Source organism: Schistocerca nitens, chromosome 7 (assembly GCF_023898315.1).
Source record: "Schistocerca nitens isolate TAMUIC-IGC-003100 chromosome 7, iqSchNite1.1, whole genome shotgun sequence".
NCBI classification, from domain to species: Eukaryota; Metazoa; Arthropoda; class Insecta; order Orthoptera; family Acrididae; genus Schistocerca; species Schistocerca nitens.
The window spans coordinates 5,865,645-5,893,505 of NC_064620.1; the positions used below are offsets into that span (position 1 = coordinate 5,865,645).

Below are 27,861 nucleotides of genomic sequence, written 5' to 3' on the forward strand. Positions count from 1 at the left end.
CCTGCATTCCTGCCAGCCTGCCTGTGTTCCTGCCAGCCATCCAGCATTCCTGCCAGCCAGCGTTCCTGCCAACCTGCCAGCCAGTCACCCAGTGTGCCTGCCAGCCAGCCCGTGTCCTACAAACCAGCCTGCATGCCTGCCAGCCAGGCAGACAAATTTCCTGCCAGCCAGCTCCCCTGCCAGACAGCCAGCGTTCCTGCCAGGCAGCGTTCCTGACAGTCAGCGTTCCTGCCAGTTGGCCAGCCAGCCACCCACAGGTCCTGCCAGCCAGCCTGTGGTGCAGCCAGCCTGCCTGCGTTCCTACCAGCCAGCCAGCGTTCCATCCAGCCAGAGAGCATTCTTGCCAGCCTGTGGCAGGTATTCCTGGCAGTCAGCCAGCATTCCTGCCAGCCAACCCGCCAACCAGCCAGTGTTCCTGCCAGCCAGCCTGCGTTCCTGCCAGCCAGCCTGCGTTCCTGCCAGCCAGCCTGTGTTCCTGCCAGCCAGCCTGCGTTCCTGCCAGCCAGCCTGTGTTTGTGCCAGCCAGATAGCATTCCTGCCAGCCAGCCTTCCTGCCAGCCAGCCAGCCAGTGTTCCTGGCAGCCAGTCCGCGTACCTGCCAGCCAGTCTGCGTTACTCCCAGCCAGCCTGTGTTCCTGCCAGCCAGCCTGCGTTCCTGCCAAACAGCCTGTGTTGCTGCCAGCCAGCCTGTGTTGCTGCCATCCAGCGTTAATGCCAGCCAGCGTTCCTGCCAGCCAGTCAGCCAGCCAGGCAGTGTGCCTGACAGCCAACCTGCGTTCCTGCCAGCCAGCCTGCGTTCCTGCTAGCCAGCCTGTGTTCCTGCGAACCACCAAGCATTGCTGCCAGTTAGAAAGTCAGCCAGCCACTGTACCTCCCACCCAGTCGGCGCTCCTGCCAGCCAGCCAGCGTTCCTGCCAGCCAGCGTTCCTGCTTGCCTGCCAGCCAGTCACCCAGTGTCCCTGCCAGCCTGCCTGTGTTCCTACAAACCAGCCTGCATTGCTGCCAGCAAGCCCGTGTTCCTGACAGGCACACAAATTTCCTGCCAGCTAGCGTTCCTGCCAGCCAGCCATCGTTCCTGCCAGGCAGCGTTCCTGTCAGCCAGCGTTCCTGCCAGTCGGCCAGCCAGCCACCCACTGGTCCTGCCAGCCAGCCGGTGGTCCAGCCAGACTTCCTCTGTTCCTACCAGCCAGCCTGCGTTCCATCCAGCCAGAGGTCGTTCTTGTCAGCCTGTGTTCCTGCCAGCCAGCCAGCCAGCCAGCCTGTGTACCTGCCAGCCAGATGTGTTCCTGCCAGTCAGCCAGCGTTCCTGCCAGCCAGCCCGCCAACCAGCCAGTGTTCCTGCCAGCCAGCCTGCGTTCCTGCCAGACAGCCTTCGATCCTGCCAACCAGCCTGTGTTCCTGCCAGCCAGCCAGCGTCCCTGCCAACCTGCATTCATGCCACCCAGCCAGCCAGCCAGCAAGTATTCCTACCAGTTAGCCTGTGTTCCTGCCATCCATCCTGTGTTCCTGCTGGCACACACCGTTCTGCCAGCCAGCATTCCTGCCAGCCAGCCAGCGTCCCTTCCCTGGCAACCTGCGTCCATGCCACCCAGCCAGCCAGCCAGTAAGTATTCCTGCCTGACAGCCTGTGTTCCTGCCAGCCAGACTGTGTTCCTTCCAGCCTGCCAGTGTTGCTGCCAGCCAGCCTACGATCCTGCCAGTCAGCCTGCATTCCTGCCACCCAGCCTGTGTTCCTGCCAGCCAGTCTGTGTTCCTGCGAGACATCCTGCATTCGTGCCTGCCAGCCAGCATTCTTGCCAGCCAGCGTTCCTGCCAGCCAGCGAGCCAGCCAGGCAGTGTTCCTGCCAGCCAGCCTGCGTTCCTGCCAGCCAGCCTGAGATCCACCCAGCCAGCCTGAGTTCCTGCCAGCCAGCCTGTGTTCCTGCCAGGCAGACAAATTTCCTGCCAGCCAGCTCCCCTGCCAGACAGCCAGCGTTCCTGCCAGGCAGCGTTCCTGACAGTCAGCGTTCCTGCCAGTTGGCCAGCCATTCACCCACAGGTCCGGCCAGCCAGCCTGTGGTCCAGCCAGCCTGCCTGCGTTCCCACCAGCCAGCCAGCGTTCCAACCAGGCAGACAGCATTCTTGCCAGCCTGTGTTCCTGCCAGCCAGCCAGCCAGCCAGCCTGTGTTCCTGCCAGCCAGATGTGTTCCTGCCAGTCAGCCAGCATTCCTGCCAGCCAACCCGAAAACCAGCCAGTGTTCCTGCCAGACAGCCTGCGTTCCTGCCAGCCAGCCTGCGTTCCTGCCAGCCAGCCTGTGCTCCTCCCAGCCGGCCTGTGTTCCTGCCAGCCAGCCAGTGTTTGTGCCAGCCAGATAGCATTCCTGCCAGCCAGCCTTCCTGCCAGCCAGCCAGCCAGTGTACCTGCCAGCCAGTCCGCGCTCCTGCCAGTCAGCCAGCGTTCCTGCCAGCCAGCCCGCCAAACAGCCAGTGTTCCTGCCAGCCAGCCTGCGTTTCTGCCAGCCAGCCTGCGTTCCTGCTAGCCAGCCTGCGTTCTTGCCAGCCAGCCTGTGTCCCTGACAGCCAGCCTGCGTTCCTGCCAGCCAGTCTGTGTTCCTGCGAGACATCCTGCATGCGTGCCTGCCAGCCAGCATTCTTGCCAGCCAGCGTTCCTGCCAGCCAGCGAGCCAGCCAGGCAGTGTTCCTGCCAGCCAGCCTGCGTTCCTGCCAGCCAGCATGAGATCCATCCAGCCAGCCTGAGTTCCTGCCAGCCAGCCTGTGTTCCTGCCAGGCAGACAAATTTCCTGCCAGCCAGCTCCCCTGCCAGACAGCCAGCGTTCCTGCCAGGCAGCGTTCCTGACAGTCAGCGTTCCTGCCAGTTGGCCAGCCATTCACCCACAGGTCCTGCCAGCCAGCCTGTGGTCCAGCCAGCCTGCCTGCGTTCCTACCAGCCAGCCAGCGTTCCATCCAGGCAGAGAGCATTCTTGCCAGCCTGTGTTCCTGCCAGCCAGCCAGCCAGCCAGCCTGTGTTCCTGCCAGCCAGATGTGTTCCTGCCAGTCAGCCAGCATTCCTGCCAGCCAACCCGAAAACCAGCCAGTGTTCCTGCCAGACAGCCTGCGTTCCTGCCAGCCAGCCTGCGTTCCTGCCAGCCAGCCTGTGCTCCTGCCAGCCGGCCTGTGTTCCTGCCAGCCAGCCAGTGTTTGTGCCAGCCAGATAGCATTCCTGCCAGCCAGCCTTCCTGCCAGCCAGCCAGCCAGTGTACCTGCCAGCCAGTCCGCGCTCCTGCCAGTCAGCCAGCGTTCCTGCCAGCCAGCCCGCCAAACAGCCAGTGTTCCTGCCAGCCAGCCTGCGTTTCTGCCAGCCAGCCTGCGTTCCTGCCAGCCAGCCTGCGTTCTTGCCAGCCAGCCTGTGTCCCTGACAGACAGCCTGAGTTCCTGTAAGCCAGGCTGTGTTCCTGCCAGCCAGCCAGCATTCCTGCCAGCCAGCGTCTATGCCAGCCAGCCAGCCAGTGTTCCTGCCAGCCATCCTGCTTTCCTGCCTGCCAGCCTGTGTTCCTGCCAGCCAGCCTGCGGTCCTACCAGCCATTCGGCGTTCCTACCAAGCATCTTGCGTTCCTGCCAGGCAGCCTGTGTTCCTGCCAGACAGCCTGCATTCCCACCAGCCAGCCTGCGTTCCTGCCAGCCAGCCTGTGTTCCTGACAGATAGCCAGCACTCCTGCCAGCCAGCCAGCGAACTTGCAAGCCAGCGTTCCTGCCAGCCAGCCAGCCAGCCAGTCAGTGTTCCTGGAAGCCAGTCTGTGTTCCTACCAGCCAGACTGCGTTCCTGCCAGCCAGCCTGGGTTCCTGCCAGCCAGCCAGCGTTCCTGCCAAGCAGCGTTCCTGCCAGGCTGCCATCCAGCCAACCAGTGTTGCTGCCAGCCAGCCTGTGTTCCAGCCAGGCAGCCATCGTTCCTACCAGCCAGCCATCGTTCCTGCCAACCTGCCTGTGTTCCTGACAGGCATTTAGCGTTCCTACCAGACAGCGTTCCTGCCAGCCAGCCAGCCAGCCAGTGTCCCTGCGAGCCAGCCTGCGTTCCTGCCAGACAGCCTGCGATCCTGCCAACCAGCCTGTGTTCCTGCCAGCCAGCCAGCGTCCCTGCCAACCTGCATTCATGCCACCCAGCCAGCCAGCCAGCAAGTATTCCTACCAGTTAGCCTGTGTTCCTGCCATCCAGCCTGTGTTCCTGCCGGCACACACCGTTCCTGCCAGCCAGCATTCCTGCCAGCCAACCAGCGTCCCTGCCAACCTGCGTCCATGCCACCCAGTCAGCCAGCCAGTAAGTATTCCTACCTGACAGCCTGTGTTCCTGCCAGCCAGACTGTGTTCCTTCCAGCTTGCCAGTGTTGCTGCCAGCCAGCCAGCGATCCTGCCAGTCAGCCTGCATTCCTGCCACCCAGCCTGTGTTCCTGCCAGCCAGTCTGTGTTCCTGCGAGACATCCTGCATTCGTGCCTGCCAGCCAGCATTCTTGCCAGCCAGCGTTCCTGCCAGCCAGCGAGCCAGCCAGGCAGTGTTCCTGCCAGCCAGCCTGCGTTCCTGCCAGCCAGCCTGAGATCCACCCAGCCAGCCTGAGTTCCTGCCAGCCAGCCTGCGTTCCTGCCTGCCTTCCTCTGTTCCTGATGGCCAGCCAGCATTCCTACCAGACAGCGTTCCTGCCAGCCAGCCAGCCAGCCAGTGTCCATACGAGCCTGCATGCGTTACTGCTAGCCAGCCTGCGTTCATGCCAACCAGCCTGTGTTCCTGCAGGCCATCCAACGTCTCTGCTAAACTACGTTCATGCCAGCCAGCCAGCCAGCCAGCAATATTCCAGCCAGACAGCCTGTGCTGCTGCCAGCCAGCCTGTGTTCCTGCCAGCCATCCAGCGTTCCTGCCAGCCAGCGTTCCTGCCTGCCAGTCAGTCAGCCAGCCAGAGCGCCTGACAGCCAGCCATCCAGCGTTCGTGCCAGCCAGCGTTCCTGCCAGCCAGCGTTCCTGCCAGCCAGCCAGCCAGCCAGCCAGTGTTCCTGCCAGCCACCCTGGGTTCCTGTTAGCCAGCCTGAGTTCCTCCCAGCCAGCCTGCATTCCTGCCAGCCAGCCTGAGTTCCTCCAAGCCAGCCTGTGATTCTGCCAGCCATCCTGTGTTCCTGCCAGTCAGCCTGCATTCCTGCCAGCCTGCCTGTGTTCCTGCCAGCCATCCAGCATTCCTGCCAGCCAGCGTTCCTGCCAACCTGCCAGCCAGTCACCCAGTGTGCCTGCCAGCCAGCCCGTGTCCTACAAACCAGCCTGCATGCCTGCCAGCCAGGCAGACAAATTTCCTGCCAGCCAGCTCCCCTGCCAGACAGCCAGCGTTCCTGCCAGGCAGCGTTCCTGACAGTCAGCGTTCCTGCCAGTTGGCCAGCCAGCCACCCACAGGTCCTGCCAGCCAGCCTGTGGTGCAGCCAGCCTGCCTGCGTTCCTACCAGCCAGCCAGCGTTCCATCCAGCCAGAGAGCATTCTTGCCAGCCTGTGGCAGGTATTCCTGGCAGTCAGCCAGCATTCCTGCCAGCCAACCCGCCAACCAGCCAGTGTTCCTGCCAGCCAGCCTGCGTTCCTGCCAGCCAGCCTGCGTTCCTGCCAGCCAGCCTGTGTTCCTGCCAGCCAGCCTGCGTTCCTGCCAGCCAGCCTGTGTTTGTGCCAGCCAGATAGCATTCCTGCCAGCCAGCCTTCCTGCCAGCCAGCCAGCCAGTGTTCCTGGCAGCCAGTCCGCGTACCTGCCAGCCAGTCTGCGTTACTCCCAGCCAGCCTGTGTTCCTGCCAGCCAGCCTGCGTTCCTGCCAAACAGCCTGTGTTGCTGCCAGCCAGCCTGTGTTGCTGCCATCCAGCGTTAATGCCAGCCAGCGTTCCTGCCAGCCAGTCAGCCAGCCAGGCAGTGTGCCTGACAGCCAACCTGCGTTCCTGCCAGCCAGCCTGCGTTCCTGCTAGCCAGCCTGTGTTCCTGCGAACCACCAAGCATTGCTGCCAGTTAGAAAGTCAGCCAGCCACTGTACCTCCCACCCAGTCGGCGCTCCTGCCAGCCAGCCAGCGTTCCTGCCAGCCAGCGTTCCTGCTTGCCTGCCAGCCAGTCACCCAGTGTCCCTGCCAGCCTGCCTGTGTTCCTACAAACCAGCCTGCATTGCTGCCAGCAAGCCCGTGTTCCTGACAGGCACACAAATTTCCTGCCAGCTAGCGTTCCTGCCAGCCAGCCATCGTTCCTGCCAGGCAGCGTTCCTGTCAGCCAGCGTTCCTGCCAGTCGGCCAGCCAGCCACCCACTGGTCCTGCCAGCCAGCCGGTGGTCCAGCCAGACTTCCTCTGTTCCTACCAGCCAGCCTGCGTTCCATCCAGCCAGAGGTCGTTCTTGTCAGCCTGTGTTCCTGCCAGCCAGCCAGCCAGCCAGCCTGTGTACCTGCCAGCCAGATGTGTTCCTGCCAGTCAGCCAGCGTTCCTGCCAGCCAGCCCGCCAACCAGCCAGTGTTCCTGCCAGCCAGCCTGCGTTCCTGCCAGCCAGCCTGCGTTCCTGCCAGCCACCCTGTGTTCCTGCCAGCCAGCCTGCGTTCCTGCCAGCCAGCCTGTGTTCCTGCCAGTCAGATAGCTTTCCTGCCAGCCAGCCTTCCTGCCTGCCTGCCAGCCAGTGTTCCTGCCAGCCAGTCCCCGTTCCTGCCAGCCAGTCGGCGTTCCAGGACAGCCAGCCTGTGTTCCTGCCAGCCAGCCAGCCAGCTAGCAAGTATTCCTACCAGACAGCCTGTGTTCCTGCCAGCCAGCCTGTGTTCTGGCCAGCCTGCCAGTGTTCCTGCCAGCCAGCCTGTGATCCTGCCAGAAAGCCTGTGTTCCTGCCAGACAGCCTGAGTTCCTGCCAGCCTGCCTCTTTTCCTGACGGCCAGCCAGCATTCCTACCAGACAGCCTACCTGCCAGCCAGCCAGCCAGCCAGTGTCCATGCGAGCCTTCCTGCTTTCCTGCCAGTCAGCCAGCGTTCCTGCCAGCCAGCCCGCCAACCAGCCAGTGTTCCTGCCAGCCAGCCTGCGTTCCTGCCAGCCAGCCTGCGTTCCTGCCAACCAGCCTGTGTTCCTGCCAGCCATCCAGCGTCCCCGCTAACCTTCGTTCATGCCAGCCAGCCAGCAAGAATTACTGCGAGACAGCATGTGTTGCTGCCAGACAGCTTGTGTTCCTGCCAGCCATCCAGCGTTCGTGCCAGCCAGCGTTCCTGCCAGCCAGCGTTCCTGCCAGCCAGCCAGCCAGTGTTCCTGCCAGCCACCCTGCGTTCCTGTTAGCCAGCCTGAGTTCCTTCCAGCCAGCATGTGATCCTGCCAGCCTGCCTGTGTTCCTGCCAGCCAGCCAGCGCTCCTGCCAGCCAGCCAGCGTTCCTGCCAGCCAGCGTTCTTGACAGCGTGCCAGCCAGTCACCCAGTGTTCCTGACAGCCAGCCCGTGGTCCTACAAACCAGCCTGCATTCCAGCCAGCCAGCCTGTGTTCCTGCCAGGCAGACAAATTTCCTGCCAGCCAGCGCTCCTGCCACCCAGCCATCGTTCCTGCCAGGCAGCGTTCCTGTCAGCCAGCGTTCCTAGCAGCAGGCCAGCCAGCCACCCACAGGTCCTGCCAGCCAGCCTGTGGTCCAGCCAGCCTGCGTGCGTTCCATCCAGCCAGAGAGCGTTCTTGCCAGCCGGTGTTCCTGCCAGCCAGCCAGCCAGCCAGCCTGTGTTCCTGCCAGTCAGATGTGTTCCTGCTAGTCAGCCAGCTTTCCTGCCAACCAGCCAGTCATCCTGCCAGCCAGTCCGCGTTCCTGCCAGCCAGTCTGCGGTACTCCCAGCCAGCCTTTGTTCCTGCCAGCCAGCCAGCGTTCCTGCCACACAGCCATACGGCCAGCCAGTGTTCCTGCCAAGCACCCAGCGTTCCTACCAGCCTGCCTGCGTTCCTACCAACCAGCCTGCGTTCCTGACAGGCAGCCTGTGTTCCAGCCAGCCAGCCTGCATTCCTACCAGCCAGCCTGCGTTCCTGCCAGCCAGCCTGTGTTCCTGCCAGGCAGCCTCCGTTCCCTCGAGCCAGCCTGTGTTCGTGCCTGCCAGCCAGCATTCCTGCCAGCCAGCGTTCCTGCCAGCCAGCCAGTCAATCAGCCAGTGCTCCTGCCAGCCACCCTGCGTTCCTCAAAGCCAAACTGAGTTCCTCCCAGCCGGCCTGCATTCCTGCCAGCCAGACTATGTTACTGCCAGCCAGCCAGCGCTCCTGCCTGCCAGCCAGTGTTCCTGCCAGCCAGCGTTCCTGCCAGCCTGCCAGCGAGTCACCCAGTGTTCCTGCCAGCCAGCCCGTGTTCCTACAAACCAGCCTGCATTCCTGCCAGCCAGCCTGTGTTCCTGCCAGCCAGCCTGTGTTCCTGCCAGATAGCCAGCGCTCCTGCCAGCCAGCCAGCGTACTTGCAAGCCAGCGTTCCTGCCAGCCAGCCAGCCATCCAGTCAGTGTTCCTGGAAGCCAGTCTGTGCTCCTACAAGGCCAGGCTGCCATCCTTCCATCTAGCATTTGTTCCTGGCAGCCAGCCAGCGTCCCTCCCAACCTGCATTCATGCCACCCAGCCGGCCAGCCAGCAAGTATTCCGGCCATCCAGCCTGTGTTCCTGCCAGCCAGCCAGCGTTCCTGCCAGCCAGCGTTCCTGCCAGCGAGCCATCGTCCCTGCCAACCTGCGTTCATGCCACCCAGCCAGCCAGCTAGCAAGTATTCCTACCAGACAGCCTGTCTTCCTGACAGCCAGCCTGTGTTCCGGCCAGCCTGCCTGCGTTCCTACCAACCTGCCAGTGTTCCTGCCAGCCAGCCTGTGATCCTGCCAGCCAGCCTGTGTTCCTGCCAGGCAGCCTGTGTTCCTGCCAGCCATCCAGCGTCCCCGCTAAACTTCGTTCATGCCAGCCAGCCAGCAAGAATTCCTGCCAGACAGCATGTGTTGCTGCCAGACAGCTTGTGTTCCTGCCAGCCATCCAGCGTTCGTGCCAGCCAGCGTTCCTGCCAGCCAGCGTTGCTGCCAGCCAGCCAGCCAGCCAGCCAGTGTTCCTGCCAGCCACCCTGCGTTCCTGTTAGCCAGCCTGAGTTCCTCCCAGCCAGCCTGTGATCCTGCCAGCCTGCCTGTGTTCTTGCCAGGCAGCCAGCGCTCCTGCCAGCCAGCCAGCGTTCCTGCCAGCCAGCGTTCCTGACAGCCTGCCAGCCAGTCACCCAGTGTTCCTGACAGCCAGCCCGTGATCCTACAAACCAGCCTGCATTCCAGCCAGCCAGCCTGTGTTCCTGCCAGGCAGACAAATTTCCTGCCAGCCAGCGCTCCTGCCACCCAGCCAGCGTTCCTGCCAGGCAGCGTTCCTGTCAGCCATCGTTCCTAGCAGCAGGCCAGCCAGCCACCCACAGGTCCTGCCAGCCAGCCTGTGGTCCAGCCAGCCTGCGTGCATTCCATCCAGCCAGAGAGCGTTCTTGCCAGCCGGTGTTCCTGCCAGCTAGCCAGCCAGCCAGCCTGTGTTCCTGCCAGTCAGATGTGTTCCTGCCAGTCAGCCAGCGTTCCTGCCAACCAGCCAGTGATCCTGCCAGCCAGTCCGCGTTTCTGCCAGCCAGTCTGCGTTACTCCCAGCCAGCCTTTGTTCCTTCCAGCCAGCCAGCGTTCCTGTCAGACAGCCAGACAGCCAGCCAGTGTTCCTGCCAAGCACCCTGCGTTCCTACCAGCCTGCCTGCGTTCCTACGAACCAGCCTGCGTTCCTGACAGGCAGCCTGTGTTCCAGCCAGCCAGCCTGCATTCCTACCAGCCAGCCTGCGTTCCTGCCAGCCAGCCTGTGTTCCTGCCAGGCAGCCTCCGTTCCTCAATGCCAACCTGAGTTCCTCCCAGCCAGCCTGCATTCCTGCCAGCCAGACTATGTTACTGCCAGCCAGCCAGCGCTCCTGCCAGCCAGCCAGTGTTCATGCCAGCCAGCATTCCTGCCAGCCTGCTAGCGAGTCACCCAGTGTTCCTGCCAGCCAGCCCGTGTTCCTACAAACCAGCCTGCATTCCTGCCAGCCAGCCTGTGTTCCTCACATGCAGACAAATTTCCTGCCAGCCAGCGCTCCTGCCAGCCAGCCAGCGTTCCTGCCAGGCAGCGTTCCTGTCAGACAGCGTTTCTGCCAGCCGGCCAAGCCACCCACAGGTCCTGCCAGCCAGCCTGTGGTCCAGCCAGCCTGCCTGTGTTCCTACCAGCCAGCCTGCGTCCCATCCAGCCAGAGAGCGTTCTTGCTAGCCTATGTTCCTGCCAGCCAGCCAGCCAGCCAGCCTGTTTTCCTGCCAGCCAGATAGCATTCCTGCCAGCCAGCCTTCCTGCCAGCCAGCCAGCCAGTGTTTCTGCCAGCCAGTCCGCGTTCCTGCCAGCCAGCCTGCGTTCCTGCCAGCCAGCCTGTGTTCCTGCCACCCAGCCAGCGTTTCTGCCAGACAGCGTTCCTGCCAGAGAGACAGTCAGCCAGCCAGTGTTCCTGCCACCCAGCCTGCGTTTCTGGCAGCCAGCCTGTGTTTCTGCCAGTCAGCCTGTGTTCCTGCGAACCAGCCAACTTTCCTGCCAGCCAGCCAGCTACCCAGCCAATGTTCCTGCAGATAGCCTGCGTTCCTGCCAGCCAGCCTGTGTTCCTGCCAGCCAGCCTGTGTTCCTGCCACCCAGCCTGCGTTTTTGCCGCCTGCCTGTGTTCCTGCCAGCCAACCAGCATTTCTGCCAGCCAGCGTTCCTGCCAGCCAGCCAGACAGCCAGCCAGTGTTCCTGCCAGCTAGCCTGCGTTCCTGCCAGCCAGCGAGCGTTCCTCCCAGGCAGCCTGTAATCCTACCAGCCAGCCTGCATTCCTGCTTTCTGCCTGTGTTCCTGCGAGCCAGCCAGTGTTCCTGCCAGCCGGCGTTCCTGCCAGCCAGCCAGCCAGCCAGCCAGTGTTCCTGCCAGCCAGCCTGCGTTCCTGCCAGCCAGCGTGTGTTCCTTCCAGCCAGAGAGCGTTCCTGCCAGACAGCCAGTCAGCCAAACTGTGTTCCTGCCAGCCAGCCTCTATTCCTGCCAGATAGCCTGCATTCCTGCTAGCCAGCCTGTGTTCCTGCGAGCCAGCCTGCGTTCCTGCGAGCCAGCCTGTGTTCCTGCCAGTAAGCCAGTGCTCCTGCCAGCTAGCCAGCGTTCTTGGCTGGCAGCGTTGCAGCCAGCTAGCCAGCCAGCCAACCAGCGTTCCTGCCAGCCAGAGTTCCAGCCAGCCCCCTGTGGGTTCGGGGGTTAGAATAGGCCCGCGGTATTCCTGCCTGTCGTAAGAGGCGACTAAAAGGAGTCTCAAATGTTTCGGGCTTATGTGATGTTCCCCTCTCGGGTTTGACCTCCATCTTTCTAAATTATTCCGAAGAGCGAGCCAATTGGGGAAGGGCGCCTTACATGGTGCACTGTATCCGTCGTGCAATTAGACTTTTAGCCGGCTTTCTCGTCGTTGCAATGGTGTCCCGCTCGTTTTCGATCTCTTGGGCGATTACCACGCTGCACTCTGCAGTGTTTCTTTTAACTGCGACGACGACCTTGGACAGTTTTGCACCTAAGATCCAGCACGGTAGCCAGTCCGTTGTGGTGGGGCCGCCATGTACCCTCTTGGTTGTAGGCCCCTGACAACACAGGGATCGCTCTACTGATGCCTGCGCCGTTAACTCCCCACGTATGCCAAGGAGTAGATGCCCATCTCCTTGGGGCATCAGGACTCCAGGCAATGGCCGTCCTGCCAGGTGGCTATTGCTGCGGCTGGGTGGCGCCCGTGGGGAGGGCCCTTGGTCGGAGTAGGTGGCATCAGGGCGGATGACCCGCAATGAAGCGTGGTACATCATCTCTCGCTGGTGGGCCTCCACCAGCAGTCTCTAAGCGATCGAGGTCTAACCTCAACGGGAAGAAATTTGATCAGAGATCGTTTCCCTCCCTAGCTACTCCATGGGAGGAACGTCTTGCTAAAGAAGGCAGTGGAGAATATTCACCCCGGTACCTTGTGTGTACGCGGGTTGATGGAGAATCGTTTATGTCAACCAAGCCCCAGTTTTTTGTGGAGCATTTAGAGGACAAGTTCGGGGAGGTGGAGGGCTTGTCCGAAATGCGCTCTGGGTCGGTTCTCATCAAAACAGCATCCTCTGCCCAGTCACGGAGGTTGCTCACTTGTGACAAGTTGGGTGATGTTTCCGTCACCATCACTCCCCATAAAAGTTTAAACATGGTCCAGGGTATTATATTCCACAGGGATCTTCTTCTGCAGTCCGACGATGAACTACGCGCCAACCTAGAACGACGAGGTGTTCACTTCGTCCGGCGCGTCCATCGGGGTGCGAGGGATAACCAGGTAGCCACCGGTGCCTTCATCTTGGCCTTTGAGGGTGATGTCTTACCCGAAAAGGTTAAGGTGATGGTTTACCATTGTGATGTGAAGCCGTATATCCCTCCTCCGATGCGGTGTTTTAAATGCTGGAAGTTCGGGCACATGTCATCTCGGTGTACTTCCAGCATCACGTGTCGGGATTGTGGACGTCCTTCGCATCCTGATACTCCATGTGCCCCGCCTCCTATCTGTGTTAACTGCGGAGAACACCATTCCCCCTGCTCGCCGGACTGTAGGATCTTCCAGAAAGAACGGAAGATAATGGAATATAAAACCCTGGACCGCCTGACGTACTCTGAGGCACGGCGGAAATATGAGAGACTCCATCCTGTGCCAATGACGTCAACGTACGCCGCTGCTGCTACGACGGTTCTTCCATCTCCTGTGTCGTCCCATACGGTTGGTTCTATGATTGGTCAGCATCCAAACCCCCCCTTGCTTGTGGGGGGCACTTCACACCCTGTTGCTCCTGCTCCATCTTCTCCAGGAGCAACACCCTCAAAACCATCGGGGACATCAGCTCCCCCTTCCCAGCCGGAGAAGCGTAAGACTTCTTCGGCTACTCTCGCCAGGAAGGGATCCCTTGGGGACCTCCCTTCGCAAGTCCCGACCAGTGGAAAAGCGGACGCCCGCAAGGGCTTGAAACAACCGCCAGTCCCTGGTCGTCGGGCCTCGCGGTCGTCGTCTGTCCCTGAGACTGACCCAGTGAAGCCCATGAAGCCTGAACCACCGAAGGCACAGCGCGACAAGCAGAAAAAGAAGAAAGTCCCCAAGACCAACGATATTGCGGTGGCACCCATCCCACCGCTTCCTACAAGCTCTGCCTCTGAAGACGAGGTGGAGATTCTGGCGTCCGCTGAGGACCTCGCTCTTGCCGGTCCCTCGGACGCAATGGATGGCATTTGCACGGGTGCTCCATCGGAGGCAGCAGGTGACCCAGCGGCGTAATCTGCCTTCCCAGTCCCGTCACGCCTTTCCCAGCCATGGACAACACCATCCTCCAGTGGAACTGCAGCGGTTTCTTCCACCATCTAGCTGAGCTCCGCCAACTTATCAGCCTTCACCCTTTCTTCTGCATTGCTCTCCAGGAAACTTGGTTTCCAGCAATGCGAACCCCCGCCCTCCGTGGCTATCGGGGTTATTATAAGAACCGAGCAGCTTATGAAAGGGTGTCTGGTGGAGTCTGCATATATGTCCTTCACACTCTGCACAGCGAGTCTGTCTCTCTCCAGACGCCTTTACAGGCTGTCGCTGTACGCGTGTGGACGCCACAGGCTGTTACCGTCTGCAGTCTTTACATTCCACCAGATGGTGATGTCTCGCGGCATGTCCTGGCTGCACTGGTCGCCCAATTGCCGCCACCTTTCTTGCTATTGGGCGACTTCAACGCCCATAACCCTCTGTGGGGTGGGTCAGTGGCAACAGGTCGAGGCGCCATCGTTGAGCATTTATTGTCGCAGCTCGATCTCTCGCTGTTAAATGATGGTGCCTTCACACACTTCAGTGTGGCGCATGGCACCTACTCCGCCATTGACCTTTCAATCTGTAGCCATAGCCTCTTACCGTCTGTCCAATGGAGTGTGCATGACGACCTGTTTGGTAGTGACCACTTTCCGATATTTTTGTCACTACCACGGCGCCACTCTTCTGGGCGCCCTAGCAGATGGGCTATGAATAAGGCTGACTGGGACTTGTTCTCCTCCACTGCCGCTTTTGAGCCTCTCTCTACTGATGACATTGATGCTGTGGTTCAATCGGTCACCACCGGCATCGTTACTGCCGCCGAATCAGCCATTCCCCGTTCCTCTGGGTCCCCTCGGCGGCGGACTGTGCCTTGGTGGTCGCCTGAGATCGCTGAAGCGATTAAAGATCGCCGGCGGGCGCTCCAGCGTCACAAGCGACATCCCTCCATCGACCACCTTATCGCCTTCAAACGGCTGCGTGCGTGGGCCCGCCTCCTTATCCGCCAAGGCAAGAAGGAGTGCTGGGAGCGGTATGTATCCACCATTGGCCTCCATGTCACTCCATCGCAGGTCTGGGCCAAGATTCGATGCGTCTACGGCTATCGGACCCCTGCCAGCGTCCCTGCGCTCTCACTGAATGGAGCAGTTTGTACTGACTCCGACGTCATTGCAAATCGCTTAGCAGAGCATTTTGCTATGAGTTCCGCCTCTGCGAATTACCCCCAGGCCTTCCGCTCCATTAAAGAGCGGATGGAACGTCGGAGCCTTTCGTTTCGCACCAACCACCCAGAATCTTACAATGCTCCATTTAGTGAGTGGGAATTTCGCAGTGCCCTAGCTGCTTGCCCTGATACCACTCCTGGGCCAGATGGCATCCACTTTCAGATGCTGAAACACCTTTCAGTGGACTGCCAGCGGCGCCTTCTCGATCTTTACAACCGTCTTTGGGTCGAGGGGGAGTTTCCGTCGCAATGGCGGGAAGGCATTGTCATCCCCGTTTTGAAACCTGGAACGAACCCTCTTGAGGTGGACAGCTACCGTCCCATTAGCCTCACCAACGTTCTTTGCAAGTTGCTTGAACGGATGGTGAGCCGGCGCTTGAATTGGGTACTGGAGTCTCGGGGCCTTCTGGCTCCGTCCCAGGGTGGGTTCCGTAAAGGCCGCTCCGCCACCGACAATCTGGTGAGCCTGGAGTCGGCCATCCGTACTGCCTTTGCCCGCCGTCAGCACCTGGTCGCTGTCTTTTTCGACATGGGGAAGGCGTACGATACGACATGGCGTCATCACATCCTTTCTACGCTTCATGGATGGGGTCTTCGGGGTTCTCTGCCGATTTTTATCCGCAATTTTCTGTCGTGTCGTACCTTCCGCGTGCAAGTCGCAGCCTCGTATAGTTCCTCCCACGTCCAGGAGAACGGTGTGCCACAGGGTTCTGTTTTAAGTGTCTGTGTTTTTAATAGCCATTAACGGGCTTGCTGCGGCCGTGGGAAATTCTGTCTCCGCTTCCCTGTATGCTGACGACTTTTGCCTTTACTACAGCTCTACTGGCATTGCAGCTATTGAACGTCAGCTACAGGGCGCTATCCGTAAGGCGCAGTCTTGGGCTGTAGCGCATGGGTTTCAGTTTTCGGCAGCCAAGACCTGCGTTATGCATTTCTGCCGGCGACGTACTGTCCACCCGGAGCCGCAGCTTTCTCTTAACGGCGAACTTCTTTCGGTGGTGGAATCACACAGGTTTTTGGGGGTGGTTTTCGATGCCCGGTTGACTTGGCTGCCTCATATTCGGCAGCTCAAACAGGCGTGTTGGCGGCATCTCAATGCACTGCGATGTTTGAGCCACACCCGCTGGGGCGCCGACCGCTCTACCCTGTTACGGCTCTACCAGGAGTTAATCCAGTCCCGTCTGGATTATGGGTGCCTGGCATATGGCTCAGCATCCCCGTCTGCGTTGCGGGTGCTGGACCCAATTCTCCACAGCGGGATACGCCTTGCCACTGGTGCTTTCCGCACCAGCCCTGTGGACAGCTTACTAGTGGAGGCAGGTGTCCCTCCACTGCGGTTCCGACGCCAACAATTACTGGCTGCTTATGCTGCCCATGTTTTTAGCTTGCCCGGGCATCCAAATTACCGTGTGCTGTTCCCACAGTCGGTCGTCCATCTGCCAGAGCGTCGGCCCCGGTCGGGTTGTCCGATCGCCGTACGCGTCAAGGAGCTTCTCTCCGGGCTTGGGCTTGGTCCTGTTCCACTTCCTTTCCGGGCACCTCTGCGTACACCCCCGTGGTGCGTTCCTCGCCCTTGCCTTCGGCTAGACTTTGCACAGGGCTCGAAGGACTCAGTCCCTCCAGAGGCCTTCCGCCGCCGCTTTTATTCTATCCTGGCCACGTATCAGGGCTCTGGCATTGTTTACACCGACGGCTCGATGGTTGCTGGTCGAGTCGGTTATGCGCTCACTCTCGGGGACCATTCCGAACAACGTTCCTTGCCGGCTGGCTGCAGCGTTTACACTGCTGAGCTGGTCGCCATCTTTCGAGCCCTAGAGTATATACGCTCCTGCTCAGGTGAGTCCTTCGTTATCTGTAGCGATTCCCTGAGCAGTTTACGAGCTCTCGACCAGTGTTTTCCTCGTTCCCGTCTGGTGGTGGCTATCCAGGAGTCCCTGTCTACTCTTGACCGTTGCGGCCGCTCTGTGGTCTTTGTTTGGACCCCAGGCCATGTTGGGATCCCCGGAAATGAGAATGTTGACCGTCTCGCGAAAGAGGCCACGAGTACATCACCTCTTGATGTTGGCCTCCCGGAGACTGATTTGCGGGCAGTCTTTCGCCGCAAAATTTTGGCGCTATGGGCCGATGAATGGCGCGAACTGACGACGCGCAATAAACTCCGTGCTGTCAAGGAGACGACGGCTGTGTGGCGGTCATCCCTGCGAGCCACTCGCAGGGACTCAGTAGTTCTCTGCCGGCTCCGCATTGGCCACTCCCGGCTGACACACAGTTATTTACTGCGCCGGGAGGACCCTCCTCTATGTCGCTGTGGGGCGGCTTTGACGGTGGCCCACATTTTGATGGCCTGCCCCCTTTTAGCTGTGGTGAGGCAGACATTTAGGCTGCCTGATACGCTCCCTGCTCTTTTAACAGACGACTCCGCAATGGCTGACTTAGTTTTACGTTTTATTCGGGCAGGGGGCTTTTATCATTTAATCTGAGTGTTTCTATTTTATGTTATTGTTTTGTGTTGATTCTGGCCTTTGGCCTATGCTTTTAAACTGATTTTTTAACGTGTTTCTAAGTGGTTGGCTTTTCCTTTTTTTATTTCTATGGTGGTTTTAGTTCGTTTTGTCTTGTCTTTGTCTCAGTATCTCTTGTTCTGTATCGTCTGTGTTCTATTCTATTCCTCGTTTTTATTCTCTGTGGGTGTTCTTTGTCTTTGGAAAAAGGGACCGATGACCGTAGCAGTCTGGTCCCTTTGATCCAACAAACCAACCAACCAACCAACCAAGTTCCAGCCAGCCAGCCAGCGAGCCAACCAGTGCTCCTGTAGCCAGCCTGTGTTCCAGCCAGACAGCCTGCGTTCCTGCCAGCCAGCCTGCATTCCTCCCAGCCAGCCTGTTTTCCTGCCAGCCAGCCTGCGCTCCTGCCAGCCAGAATGCAATCCTGCCAGCCAGGCTGTGTTCCTGCCAGCCAGCCTACATTCCTCCCCGCCAGCCTGCGTTCCTGCCAGTCAGCCAGTGTTCCTGCCAGCCAGCCTGATTTCCTGCACGCCAGCCACCGTTCCTGCCAGTCAGTGTTCTTGCCAGCCAGCGTTCCTGCCAGACAGCCAGCCAGCCAGCTTGTGTTTCCAGCCAGCCAGCTTGCGTTCCTACCAGCCAGCCCGTGTCCTTCCAGCCAGCTTGTGTTTGTACCAGCCAGCCAGCGTTCCTGCCAGCCAGCGTTCCTGCCAGCCAGCCAGCCAGCCAGCCAGTGTTGCTGCCAGCCAGCCTGCGTTCCTGCCGGCCAGCCTGCGTTCCTGCCAGCCAGCCTGTGTTCCTGCGAACTAGCCAGCGATCCTGCCAGCCAGCCAGCCAGCCAACCAGTGTTCCTGCCAGCCAGCCTGCGTTGCTGCAAGCCAGCCTGCATTCCTGCCAGCCAGCCTGTGTTCCTGTCAGGCAGCCTGCGTTCCTGCCAGTCAGCCTGCGCTCCAGCCAGCCAGCCTGTGTTCCTGCCAGCCAGCCAGTATTCCTGCCAACCAGAGTTCCTGCCAGCCAGACTGCCAGCCAGCCAGTGTTCCTGCCAGCCAGCCTGCGTTCCCGCCAGCCTGCCTGTGTTCCTCCTATCCAGGCTGTGTTCCTAGCAGACAGTCTGCGTTCCTGCCAGCCAGCCTTCGTTCCTGCCAGCCAGCCTGTGTTCCTGCCAGTCAGCCAGCGTCACTGCCAGCCAGCGTTTTTGCCAGCCTGCCACCCAGCCAGCAAGCATTCCTGCCAGACAGCTTGTGTTCCTGCCAGCCAGCCTGTTTTCCTGTACGCCAGCCAGCGTTCCTGTCAGCCAGCGTGCCTGCCAGCCAGTATTCCTCCCAGCCAGCCAGCCAGCAAGCCAGTGTTCCTGCCGGCCAGCCTGTGTTCCTGCATGCCAGCCTGCATTCCTGCCAGCCAGCCTGTGTTCCTGCGAATTAGCCAGCTTTCCTGCCAGCCAGCCAGCCAGCCAAACAGTGTTCATGCCAGCCATCCTGCGTTGCTGCAAGCCAGCCTCCGTTCCTGCCAGCCAGCCTCTGTTCCTGCCAGCCTGCCTGCGTTCCTCCTAGCCGGCCTGTGTTCCTGGCAGCCAGCCTGCGCTCCTGCCAGCCAGCCAGCGCTCCTGCCAATCAGCCAGCAATCCTGCCAGCCAGCCAGCATTGCTGCCAGCCAGGCTCCGCTTCTGCCAGCTAGCTTGTGTACCTGCCAGCCATCCAGCTCTCCTGCCAGCCAACTAGCGTTCCTGCCAGCAAGCGATCCTGCCAGCCAACCAGCCAGCCAGCCAGTGTTCCTGCCAGACGGCCTGTGTTCCTACCAGACAGTCTTCGTTCCTGATGGCCTGCGTGTTTCCCTGCCAGCCAGCGAGTGTTCCAGCAAGACAGCGGTCATGCCAGCCACGTAGCCAGCCAGCCAGTTTTCCTCCCAGCCAGCCTGCCAGTGTTCCTGCCAGCCAGCCTGCGATCCTGCCAGTTGCCTGTGTTCCTCCTAGCCAGCCTGTGTTCCTGGCAGCCAGCCTGCGTTCCTGACAGCGAGCCAGCATTTCTCTCTGACAGCCTGCGTTCTTGCCATCCAGCCGGCGCTCTTGTCAACTAGACAGCAATACTGCCAGCCAGCCTGCATTCCTGCCAGCCAGCCTCCGTTCCTGCCCGCCAGCTTGATTTACCTTCCAGCCAGCCTGGTTACCTACCAGCCAGCCTGCGTTTCTGCCAGCCAGCCAGTGTTCTTGCCAGCCAACATTCCTGCCAGGTAGCCAGCCAGCCAGCCAGTGTTCCTGCCAGACAGCTTGTGTTCCTACCAGCCAGCCAGCGTTCCTGCCAGGCAGTCCCTGTTCCTGCTACACAGCCAGCGTTCCTGCCAGCGCAGTTTCCTGCCAGCCAGCCAGCCTGCCCGCCATTGTTGCTGCCAGCCAGCCAGCATTCCTTTCGGGCAGCCTACTTTTCTGCAAGCCAACCTGTGGCCCTGCCAGGTAGCATGCGTTCCTGCCAGCGAAACTGCGTTCCTGTCAGCCAGCCAGTGTTCCTGTCAGCAAGCCTGCGTTCCGGCCAGCCAACCTGTATTCCTGCCAGCCAGCCAGCATTCCTGCCAGAGAGCCACCGAGCCAGCCAGTGCTCCCGCGAGCCAGCCTGCGTTCCTGCGAGCCAGCCTGCGTTCCTGCCTGCCAGCCTGTGTTCCTGCCAGCCATCCTGTTTTCCTGCCAGCCAGCCAGGGTTCCTGCCAGCCAAAGTTCCTGACAGCAGCCAGCCAGCCAGCCAGTGTTCCTGGCAGCCAGCCTGCATTCCTACCAGCCAGCCTGCGTTCCTGCCAGCCAGCCAGTGTTCCTGCCAGCCAGCCTGCGTTCCTTCAAGCCAGCCTGTGTTCCTGCCTGCCGGGTAGGGTTCCTGCCAGGCAGCGTTCCTATCAGCCAGCCAGCCAGCCAGCCAGCCAGCCAGCCAGCCAGCCAGCCAGCCAGTGTTCCTGTGAGCCAGCCTGCGTTCCTGCCAGCCAGCCTGTGTTCCTACCAGGCAGCCTTCGTTCCTGGAGGCCTGCCTGTTTCCCTGCCAGCCAGCGAGTGTTCCTGCCAGCCAGCGTTCATGCCAGACACCCAGCCAGCCAGCCTGTATTCCTGCCAGGCAGACCGCATTCCTGCCACCCAGTGTGTGTTCCTGCCAGCCAGCCTGCACTCCTGCCAGCCACCCTGCGTTCCTGCCAGCCAACCTGTGTTCCTTCCAGCCAGAGAGCATTTCTGCCAGCCAGCCAGCCAGTGATCCTACCAGCCAGCCTGCATTCCTGCCAGCCAGCCAGTGTTTCTGCCAGCCAGCCTGCATTCCAGCCAGTCAGCCTATGTTCCTGCCAGCCAGCCAGCGTTCCTGCCAGCCAGCGTTCCTGCCAGCCAGCATTCCTGCCAGCCAGCCAGCCAGCCATCCTGCGTTTCCAGCCAGCCAGCCTGCGTTCCTACCAGCCAGCCTGCGTTCCTGGTGGCCAGACTCCATTACTGCCAGCCAGCCTGTGTTCCTGCGAACTAGCCAGCGTTCCTGCCAGCCAGCCAGCCAGCCAACCATGTTCCTGCCAGACAGCCTGCGTTGGTGCAAGCCAGCCTGCGTTCCTGCCAGCCAGCCTGTGTTCCTGGCAGCCAGCCTGCGTTCCTGCCAGCCAGCCTGTGTTCCTGCCAGCCAGACAGCATTAATGTCAGCCTGCGTTCCTGCCAGCCAGTCAGCCAGCCAGCCAGTGTTCCTGCCAGCCAGCCTGCGTTCCTGCTAGACTACCTTCGTTCCCCCTAGCCTGCCTGTGTTCTTGGCAGCCAGCCTGCGTTCCTGCTAGCCAGCCTGCATTCCTGTCAGCCAGTCTGTGTTCCTGCCAGCCAGCCAGCGCTCCTGCCAACCAGCCAGCAATCCTGCCAGCCAGCCTGCGTTCCTGCCAGCCAGCTTCTATACCTGCCAGCCAGCCAGCGCTGCTGCCAGCCAGCCAGCGTTAGTGCCAGGCAGCGATCTTGCCAGCCAGCCAGACAGACAGCCAGTGTTCCTGCCAGACAGCCTGTGTTCCTACCAGCCAGCCTGCGTTCCTGCCAGCCAGCCAGTGTTCCTGCTAGACAGCCAGCGTTCCTGCCAGCCCAAGTGCTTGCCAGCAAGGCAGCCAGCCAACCAGTGTTCATGCCAGCCAGCCTGCATTCCTGCCAGCCAGCCTGCATTCCTGCCAGCCAGCCTGCGTTCCTGCCAGCCAGCCTGCGTTCCAGCCAGCCAGCCTGTGTACCTGCCAGCCAGGCTGCGCTCCTGCCAACCAGCCAGCGTTCCTGCCAGCCAGCGTTCCTGCCCTCCAGAGAGCCAGACAGCCAGCGTTCCTGCCTGCCAGCTCCTGCCAGCCAGCGTTCCTGCCAGCCAGCCAGCCAGCAAGCCAGTGTTCCTGCCAGCCAGCCAGCGTTCTAGGCTGCCAGCCTGCGTTCCTCCCAGTCAGCCTGCGTTCCTGCTAGCCAGCCTGCGTTCCTGCCAGCCAGCCTATGTTCCTCCTAGCCAAACTACGTTCCTGCCAGCCAGCCTGCGTTCCTGCCAGCCAGACTGTCCTGCCAGCCAGACTGGGCTCCTGCCAGCCAGCTAGCATTCTTGCAAACCAGCATTCCTGCCAGCCAACCAGCCAGCAACGCAGTGTTCCTGCCGGCCAGCCACCATTCCTGTCAGCCAGCCTGCACTCCTGCCAGCCAGCCTAGGTTCCTACCAGCCGGCATGCATTCCAGCCAGCCAGCATGCGTTCCTGCCTGCTAGCCAGTGTCCCTGACAGCCAGCCAGCCAGCCAGCCAGTGTTCCTGCCAGCCAGCCAGTGTACCTGCCAGCCAGGATGTTTTCCTACCAGGCAGCCTGCGTTCCTGAAAGCCAGCGTTCCTGTGAGCCAGCTAGATAGAGTTCCTGCCACCCAGCGTTCCTGTCAGCCAGCCATCTAGCCAGGCAGTGTTCCTGCTGCCAGCCTGCGTTCCTGCCGGCCTGCCTGCGTTCCTCCTACCCAGCCTGTGTTCCTGGCAGCTAGCCTGCGTACCTGCCAGCCAGGCTGCATTCCTGCCAGCCAGCCTGTGTTCCTACCAGCCAGCCTGTGTTCCTACCAACCATCTTGTGGTCCTGTCAGCCAGCCAGCCAGACAGACAGACAGCCAGTGTACCTGCTAGCCAGTCTGTGTTCCTGCCAGCCAGGTTTCTATTCCTGCGCTCCAGACTGCGTTTCTGCCAGCCAGCCTGTGTACCTGCCAGCCAGACAGCATTCCTGCCAACCAGAGCTCCTACCAGCCTGCCAGCCAGCCAGCCAGTGTTCCACCCAGCCAGCCTCTGTTCCTGGCAGCCAGCCTTCGTTCCTGCTAGCCAGCCTGCATTCCTGTTATCCAGCCTGTGTTCCAGACAGACAGCCTGCGTTCCTACCAGCCAGCCTGCGTTCCTTCAAGCCAGCCTGTGTTCCTGCCAGCCGGCCAGGGTTCCTGCCAGGCAGCGTTCCTATCAGCCAGCCAGCCAGCCAGCCAGCCAGCCGGTGTTCCTGCCAGACAGCCTGTGTTCCTGGCAGCCAGCCTGCGTTCTTACCATCCAGCCTGTGTTCCTGCCAGCCAACCAGCGCTCCTACCAACAAATCAGCGTTCCTGCCAGCCAGCGTTCATGCCAGCCAGCTCCTGCCAGCCAGCGTTCCTGCCAGCCAGCCAGCCAGCAAGCCAGTGTTCCTGCCAGCCAGCCAGCGTTCCAGCCTGCCAGCCTGCGTTCCTACCAGTCAGCCTGCGTTCCTGCCAGCCAGCCTGCGTTCCTGCCAGCCAGCCTATGTTCCTCCCAGCCAAACTACGTTCCTGCCAGCCAGCCTGCTTTCCTGCCAGCTAGTCTGTCCTGCCAGCCACACTGGTCTCCTGCCAGCAAGTTAGCGTTCTTGCCAACCAGCATTCCTGCCAGCCAACCAGTCAGCCACCCAGTGGTCCTGCCAGCCAGCCAGCATTCCTGAAGGCCAGCCGGCACTCCTGCCAGCCAGCCTAGGTTCCTACCAGCCAGCATGCGTTCCAGCCAGCCAGCATGCGTTCCTGCCTGCCAGCCAGTGTCCCTGCCAGCCAGCCAGCCAGCCAGCCAGTGTTCCTGCCAGCCATCCTGTGTTCCTGGCAGCAAGCCTGCGTTCTTACCAGCCAGCCTGTGTTCCTGCCAGCCAGCCAGCGCTCCTGAAAACCAGTCAGCATTCCTGCCAGCTAGCGTTCATGCCAGCCAGCCAGCCAGCAAGCCAGTGTTACGACCAGACAGCCTGCATTCCTGCCAGCCAGCCTGTGTTGCTACCAGCCAGACAGCGTTTCTGCCAGTTAGCGATCCTGCCAGCCAGCCAGCCAGCCAACCAGTGTTCCTGCAAGCCAGCCTGTTTTCGAGACAGCCAGCCGGCGTTCTCACCAACCAGCCTGCGTTCCTGCCAGCCAATCTGTTTTCCTGTCAGCCAGCCACTGTTCCGGGCAGCCAGCGTTCCTGCCAGCCTTCCATCCAGCCAGCCAGAATTCCTGTCATCTAGCCTGTGTTCCTGCCAGCTAGCCAGCGCTCCTGCCAACCAGCCAGCGTTCCTGCCAGCCAGCGTTCCTGCCAGCCAGCCAGCCAGCAAGCCAGTGTTCCTGCCAGCCAGCCTGCGTTCCTACCAGCCAGCCTGCGTTCCTGCCAGCCAGCCTGTGTTCCTACCAGCCAGCCAGCGTTCCTGCCAGCCAGCGTTCCTGCCGAGCACCCAGCCAGCCAGACGATGTTCCTGCAAGCCAGCCTGCGTTCCTGCCAGCCAGCCTATGTTCCTGCCAGCCAGCCACCGTTCATGCCAGCCAGCGTTCCTGCAAGCGAGGCAGCCAGCCAGCCAGAGTTCCTGCCAGCCAGCCTACATTCTTGCCAGCCAGCCTGCGTTCCTGTCAGCCAGCGATCCTGCCAGCCAGCCAGCCAGCCAGCCAGTATTCCTGCCAGCCAGCCTGTGTTCCTACCAGCAAGCCTGCTTTCCTGCCAGCCAGCCTGTTTTCCTACCAGCCAGCGAGTGTTCCTGCCAGCCAGCCTGTGTTCCTACCAGCCAGCCAGCGTTCCTGCCAGCCAGCGTTCCTGCCGAGCACCCAGCCAGCCAGACGATGTTCCTGCCAGCCAGCCAGCGCTCCTGCCCGCCAGCTAGCGTTCCTGCCAGCCATCGTTCCAGCCAGCCAGCCTGTGTTCCTGCCAGCGAGCATTCGTGCCAGCATTCCTGCCAGCTATTGCCTCCCGACAAGGCCAGCGGATTGGGGCTTTGGCCCCAGTTGGCATCCCACTGGTCTTCGTCCATCCCTTGGTTTCCACTATACTTTTCGACCTGTCCTGTCTTTGTTCCTCCTTGTCATCACGTCAACCCCTACCACTACTACCACTACCACCACCAGCTCAATAGTCTGTAATTCCCCCTCCACCGCCACCACCTTCATCACATAGTGTGCCCCGTCTCCCCCTCCTAATTCCATCCCTCCTCTTCTCACTCTCCCTGCGCTCTGCTCTTTGTCGCCCCCTCCTCACCTTCTTCCTCCCGCACCTCCACATCTGATCATTCCCTCCACACCCTCAGGCTGTTTCAGCAGTTCGCGCTAGGGTGGTGGCCCGAAGTGTCACTGCCCATGCCCAGCTCTCACCCTCGCCTTTACCATCGCCGTCATCTACGTCATCGCCGTCACCTTCACCATCGCCATCCTCACCTCCAGCGCCGGCTCCAGCGTCCACGCCAGGACCTGCCACTTCCCACCACCTTCCTGTTGCTACTGTCCCGCATGTCTCCTCTCACTCTTCCGTTGCCCACAAACGCCCTAGTGGCACCACTTCCTCTTCTGCTTCCAAAAAGGCCCCGCCCCATCCTCCTTACACCCCTCCCAGGATGCCATGGATGCCTCCCCACCTGGCCCTGCTCCCTCCCCCTCCTCCTCCTCCTCCTCCCCCCTCTTCCTTCAAATACCTCCTCTCTTGTCCTCCTCGAGGTCCGGAACCTCTCGCTCCTCCTCCGCCAACACTTTCCTGGAACCCTCATCTCCCTCCTCACTCCCCGAAGAGACTCCGTTCTCAGCTGCTCCCCTTGCCCCAACCCTTCATAATGACATCCTTTCTCGAATCCCCATCACCCAGTTTGGTCCCAATGTCTCACCCCTGCTCCTTCCATGTCCACTACCTGCCAACCCCAATCCCCCCACATCGCCCGCCGAACCTCACTACCGTGATCACTCGGTTTAGTCCGATGACCACAGAGGAGGAGGTGTTGGCGGAGCTCAAGGTGCATCCCTCGTTGGAGGTCAGTGCGGTCCGCCGCATTTTCAACTCCGCCAGCCCCACCTGCCTTATGCGGTTTTTTTCGGAGCACGCCCCCTCCATTGACCACCTCCTGAAGGAGGGTGTCCTCCTCTTTAACCAACGCTACAAAGTCGACCCCTCCAATTCCCCTCCTCAGTCCCTCCACTGCCAGAGGTGTCTACATTATAATCTGAGTGCCCTGAGGCCACCACCTGCCCGCACTGTAAGCAAGCACATTTCCTCTGGCAGTGCCCTAACTTTCAGTCCCCTCCCTCCTGTAACACCTGCAATCTCCCACATCCCACGGACTCCAAAAAATGTAAAGCCCGACCCCCTCCCACCACTCCTGAACTCACCATTCCTGTCCGCCCTCTGGTCACCCCCACCCCTCCTGGCAATTCCCTTCGTCCCCCCCCCCCCACTGCTGTGGACATTATCAGGTTCCTCATCATCGTTCTCCAAAATATCCACCCTTTCCAGCGCCCTCACACTCTCCAGCAGATATCCCTTGCCGCCCGTTCCGTATTCCACCTCAAAATGCATGCGACCTACTCCCACAATCAGGCCCATTTTACCTTCTCCAGTCTCGACACCCTCGTCTAAATTCCTGTCATGGCGCGACAGCACCGTATCCTGTTCAACAACATCCGATCCCTTCCCACCAACAAGAACCTCTTCATGCACATCCTCACCACCCACCGCATGGATGCCTTCCTCCTCAATGAAACCTTTCTTCAGCCCCACCATACCATACACACCTCGCCCTACCTCCTTCATTACTCTGATAATCCCTTCTCAATAGCACGTGGCGGAGTTGCCATTGGTCACCACTGCCAGATCCCAGTTCGACTCCAACCTCTCCTTCCCGACCCCACCGAACACCTGATCCATAGTCTCGTCTTCCCTGGCCTTACCATCACCTGCACCACCATTTATGTCCACCCCAACATCCCTATTCCTTTTGATTTCCTCTCCCACAATGACCATACCTTCTCCTCCTATGTGATCGCCGCCGACCTCAACATCCATAGTCGTTCCGCCACCCAGTTATGGTGGTGGCATCGGTTACTCTCCTCCCTCCAAGGCGACCTCATCCCCATTCCCCAGCACACCCACCCCGAATGCAGCTCCACTCCTGATGTCAACCTCGCCCCCCCTAACCTCCTTGGCCGCAAAACGGTGGATGTCCTGGACCCCATTTGTAGTGACCATCTCCCTGTCCTCCTCACCATATCAGATGGTCGTCGCCCCTGTCCTGACCCTCATAATGAACCTCCCTCGAAGTACATGCATGGTTATTCCCGTGCCGACTGGAATGCCTACTGGGATACCCTATCTACCCAGGTCGAAGGCCACCCCTTCACCTACCGCCACCCTGATGATATTACCTATGCCGCCTCCTTTCTCCAGCAGACCTTGTCTGAGGCCATGGAGGCCCACGTCCCTTCTGTCGCCATCCACCCCCACCATCCTACCTTACCCCCACAGGCCATCCTCCTCCTCCGTGAATCCTGCCGTGTCTACTGTGCCTTCCTCCACACGCGTGACCCGGACATACTACGACGCCACCGGCAACTCCAGCGACACATCCGAAACTTGCTCGCGGCTTAGAAACGCTGGAACTGGCTACAGACATGCACCTGTTTAAATCCCACACTTCCTATAAACTCGTCCAAGTTCTGGTCAGCCTTCCGTCGCCTTACCAGAACTAAATCCTCCCCCTACTATCCTCTCCTTCATGATTATCAACCCTTCCCTGACAACCTTAGTTAGGCCAATCACTTTGCCTCCTACCTCTCCGATGTCTTTACCATCCCCTGATCACCAGTTCGATTACTCCCTCTTCCCGGATGTCCGCGATCGAACTGACACCTCACTCCCTCACCTCGCACCTGGTTACCAGTACTTGGTACAACATTGCACACACGTAACTCAATGCCCCTATCACTACACAGGATCTCATCGCTACACTCCTGGTCATGATCGTGTCACCTATCGCCACCTTCGTGAAGCTCCTGCGTCTTTCCTTTCCACCCTGGCCAGGCTCTATAATGTAGTCCTGTCCACCGGCTACTACCCTGACCTGTCGAAAACCTCCCATATCCTGATGTTCCTTAAACCCGGTATACCGCCGTCTGCTGTCTCCTCCTACCATCCCATCAGCGTTACCTCGGTCTTCAGCAAGGTCCTGGCATCCATCCTAACCCGCCGCATCCACCAGCATCTCCGCCAGCATCGCCTCCTTCCCGTTACCCAGTGTGGCTTTTGGCTGTCCTACTCTTCCGATGACCTTCTCCTTCCCCTCACTCATCTCCTCTCCGAACAGCTTAATTCCCCTCGCTACGCTATCTTCCTCTCCCTTGATCTTGTACGAGCTTATGACTGCGTGTGGCATTCCGGTCTCCTCTTCAAACTCCAAACCTTCGCCCTTCCTATTAACTACGTCCGATTGGCTCCTTTCTTTCCCAACGTCCTTCCTACGTCACCATCCATAACACGGATTCCTTCAGCTTTTTCCCCTCTGCTCTCCGCAAGGTTACATACGTATTATTGAGAAGAGGGGACAGAGCGTCTCCTTATTTTAGTCCGATTATATTTTTGAAGTT

General features: G+C 60.6%; 7 protein-coding genes across 7 annotated transcripts in view; 4 read left to right on the plus strand and 3 right to left on the minus strand.

Annotated features, from left to right (window-relative positions):
• Positions 1-116: 116 nt before the first annotated feature.
• Positions 117-1,202, minus strand: LOC126195187 (circumsporozoite protein-like). The gene is made up of 2 exons (XM_049933701.1): positions 1,135-1,202; positions 117-819 (listed from the first exon to the last, which is right to left on the minus strand). The coding sequence occupies exons 1-2, from the start codon at positions 1,200-1,202 to the stop codon at positions 117-119; spliced, it is 771 nt and encodes a 256-aa protein (XP_049789658.1).
• Positions 1,203-2,427: 1,225 nt separating this feature from the next.
• On the minus strand, positions 2,428-3,922 carry LOC126195188 (uncharacterized transmembrane protein DDB_G0289901-like). The gene is made up of 2 exons (XM_049933702.1): positions 3,576-3,922; positions 2,428-3,451 (listed from the first exon to the last, which is right to left on the minus strand). Exons 1-2 carry the CDS (start codon positions 3,920-3,922, stop codon positions 2,428-2,430), a joined length of 1,371 nt encoding a protein of 456 aa, XP_049789659.1.
• Positions 3,923-4,166: 244 nt separating this feature from the next.
• LOC126195189 (circumsporozoite protein-like) lies at positions 4,167-4,736 on the minus strand. The gene has a single exon (XM_049933703.1). It carries the CDS (start codon positions 4,734-4,736, stop codon positions 4,167-4,169), a length of 570 nt encoding a protein of 189 aa, XP_049789660.1.
• LOC126195191 (transcriptional regulatory protein AlgP-like) lies at positions 4,735-5,860 on the plus strand. The gene is made up of 2 exons (XM_049933705.1): positions 4,735-5,111; positions 5,185-5,860. The coding sequence occupies exons 1-2, from the start codon at positions 4,735-4,737 to the stop codon at positions 5,858-5,860; spliced, it is 1,053 nt and encodes a 350-aa protein (XP_049789662.1).
• LOC126195192 (proline-rich protein 36-like) lies at positions 5,860-9,097 on the plus strand. Its single transcript, XM_049933706.1, has 4 exons — positions 5,860-6,001; positions 6,139-7,383; positions 7,427-7,803; positions 7,946-9,097. The coding sequence occupies exons 1-4, from the start codon at positions 5,860-5,862 to the stop codon at positions 9,095-9,097; spliced, it is 2,916 nt and encodes a 971-aa protein (XP_049789663.1).
• A 783-nt stretch (positions 9,098-9,880) lies between these two features.
• On the plus strand, positions 9,881-21,594 carry LOC126195193 (proline-rich protein 36-like). Its single transcript, XM_049933708.1, has 7 exons — positions 9,881-10,148; positions 10,199-10,792; positions 10,856-11,233; positions 17,601-18,924; positions 19,197-19,895; positions 19,992-20,547; positions 21,052-21,594. Exons 1-7 carry the CDS (start codon positions 9,881-9,883, stop codon positions 21,592-21,594), a joined length of 4,362 nt encoding a protein of 1,453 aa, XP_049789665.1.
• A 145-nt stretch (positions 21,595-21,739) lies between these two features.
• Positions 21,740-27,861, plus strand: part of LOC126195194 (mucin-1-like) — a 29,106-nt gene continuing 22,984 nt past the window's right edge. The window contains exons 1-3 of the mRNA XM_049933709.1: positions 21,740-21,877; positions 22,014-22,839; positions 22,898-24,219. Of these exons, the coding sequence (XP_049789666.1) occupies positions 21,740-21,877; positions 22,014-22,839; positions 22,898-24,219 (2,286 nt within the window). The remainder of the gene's footprint in view (positions 21,878-22,013; positions 22,840-22,897; positions 24,220-27,861) is intronic.

Bases quoted from the DNA above. Each gene is read 5' to 3' on its own strand.
- LOC126195187 (XM_049933701.1), bottom strand. From the start codon at position 1,202: ATGGAACGCAGGCTGGCTGGTAGGAACAGAGGAAGTCTGGCTGGACCA. The intron at 820-1,134 runs GTGGGTGGCTGG...GGTGGTTCGCAG, and splicing joins CCGGCTGGCTGGCAGGACCA to GAACACAGGCTGGCTAGCAG.
- LOC126195188 (XM_049933702.1), bottom strand. From the start codon at position 3,922: ATGGCTGCCTGGCTGGAACACAGGCTGGCTGGCAGCAACACTGGTTGG. The intron at 3,452-3,575 runs GTAGGAACGCCG...GCTGGCTGGCAG, and splicing joins GCAGGAACGCAAGATGCTTG to GAATGCTGGCTGGCTGGCAG.
- LOC126195191 (XM_049933705.1), top strand. From the start codon at position 4,735: ATGCCAACCAGCCTGTGTTCCTGCAGGCCATCCAACGTCTCTGCTAAA. The intron at 5,112-5,184 runs GTGATTCTGCCA...TGTTCCTGCCAG, and splicing joins GAGTTCCTCCAAGCCAGCCT to CCATCCAGCATTCCTGCCAG.
- LOC126195189 (XM_049933703.1), bottom strand. From the start codon at position 4,736: ATGAACGCAGGCTGGCTAGCAGTAACGCATGCAGGCTCGTATGGACAC.
- LOC126195192 (XM_049933706.1), top strand. From the start codon at position 5,860: ATGCCAGCCAGCGTTCCTGCCAGCCAGTCAGCCAGCCAGGCAGTGTGC. The intron at 6,002-6,138 runs GTCAGCCAGCCA...CCTACAAACCAG, and splicing joins GCATTGCTGCCAGTTAGAAA to CCTGCATTGCTGCCAGCAAG. The intron at 7,384-7,426 runs GTTCTTGACAGC...TGTTCCTGACAG, and splicing joins CAGCGTTCCTGCCAGCCAGC to CCAGCCCGTGGTCCTACAAA.
- LOC126195193 (XM_049933708.1), top strand. From the start codon at position 9,881: ATGTTACTGCCAGCCAGCCAGCGCTCCTGCCAGCCAGCCAGTGTTCAT. The intron at 10,793-10,855 runs GCAGCCTGTAAT...CCTGCGAGCCAG, and splicing joins CCAGCGAGCGTTCCTCCCAG to CCAGTGTTCCTGCCAGCCGG. The intron at 11,234-17,600 runs GTTAGAATAGGC...CGTTCCTGCCAG, and splicing joins AGCCCCCTGTGGGTTCGGGG to TCAGTGTTCTTGCCAGCCAG.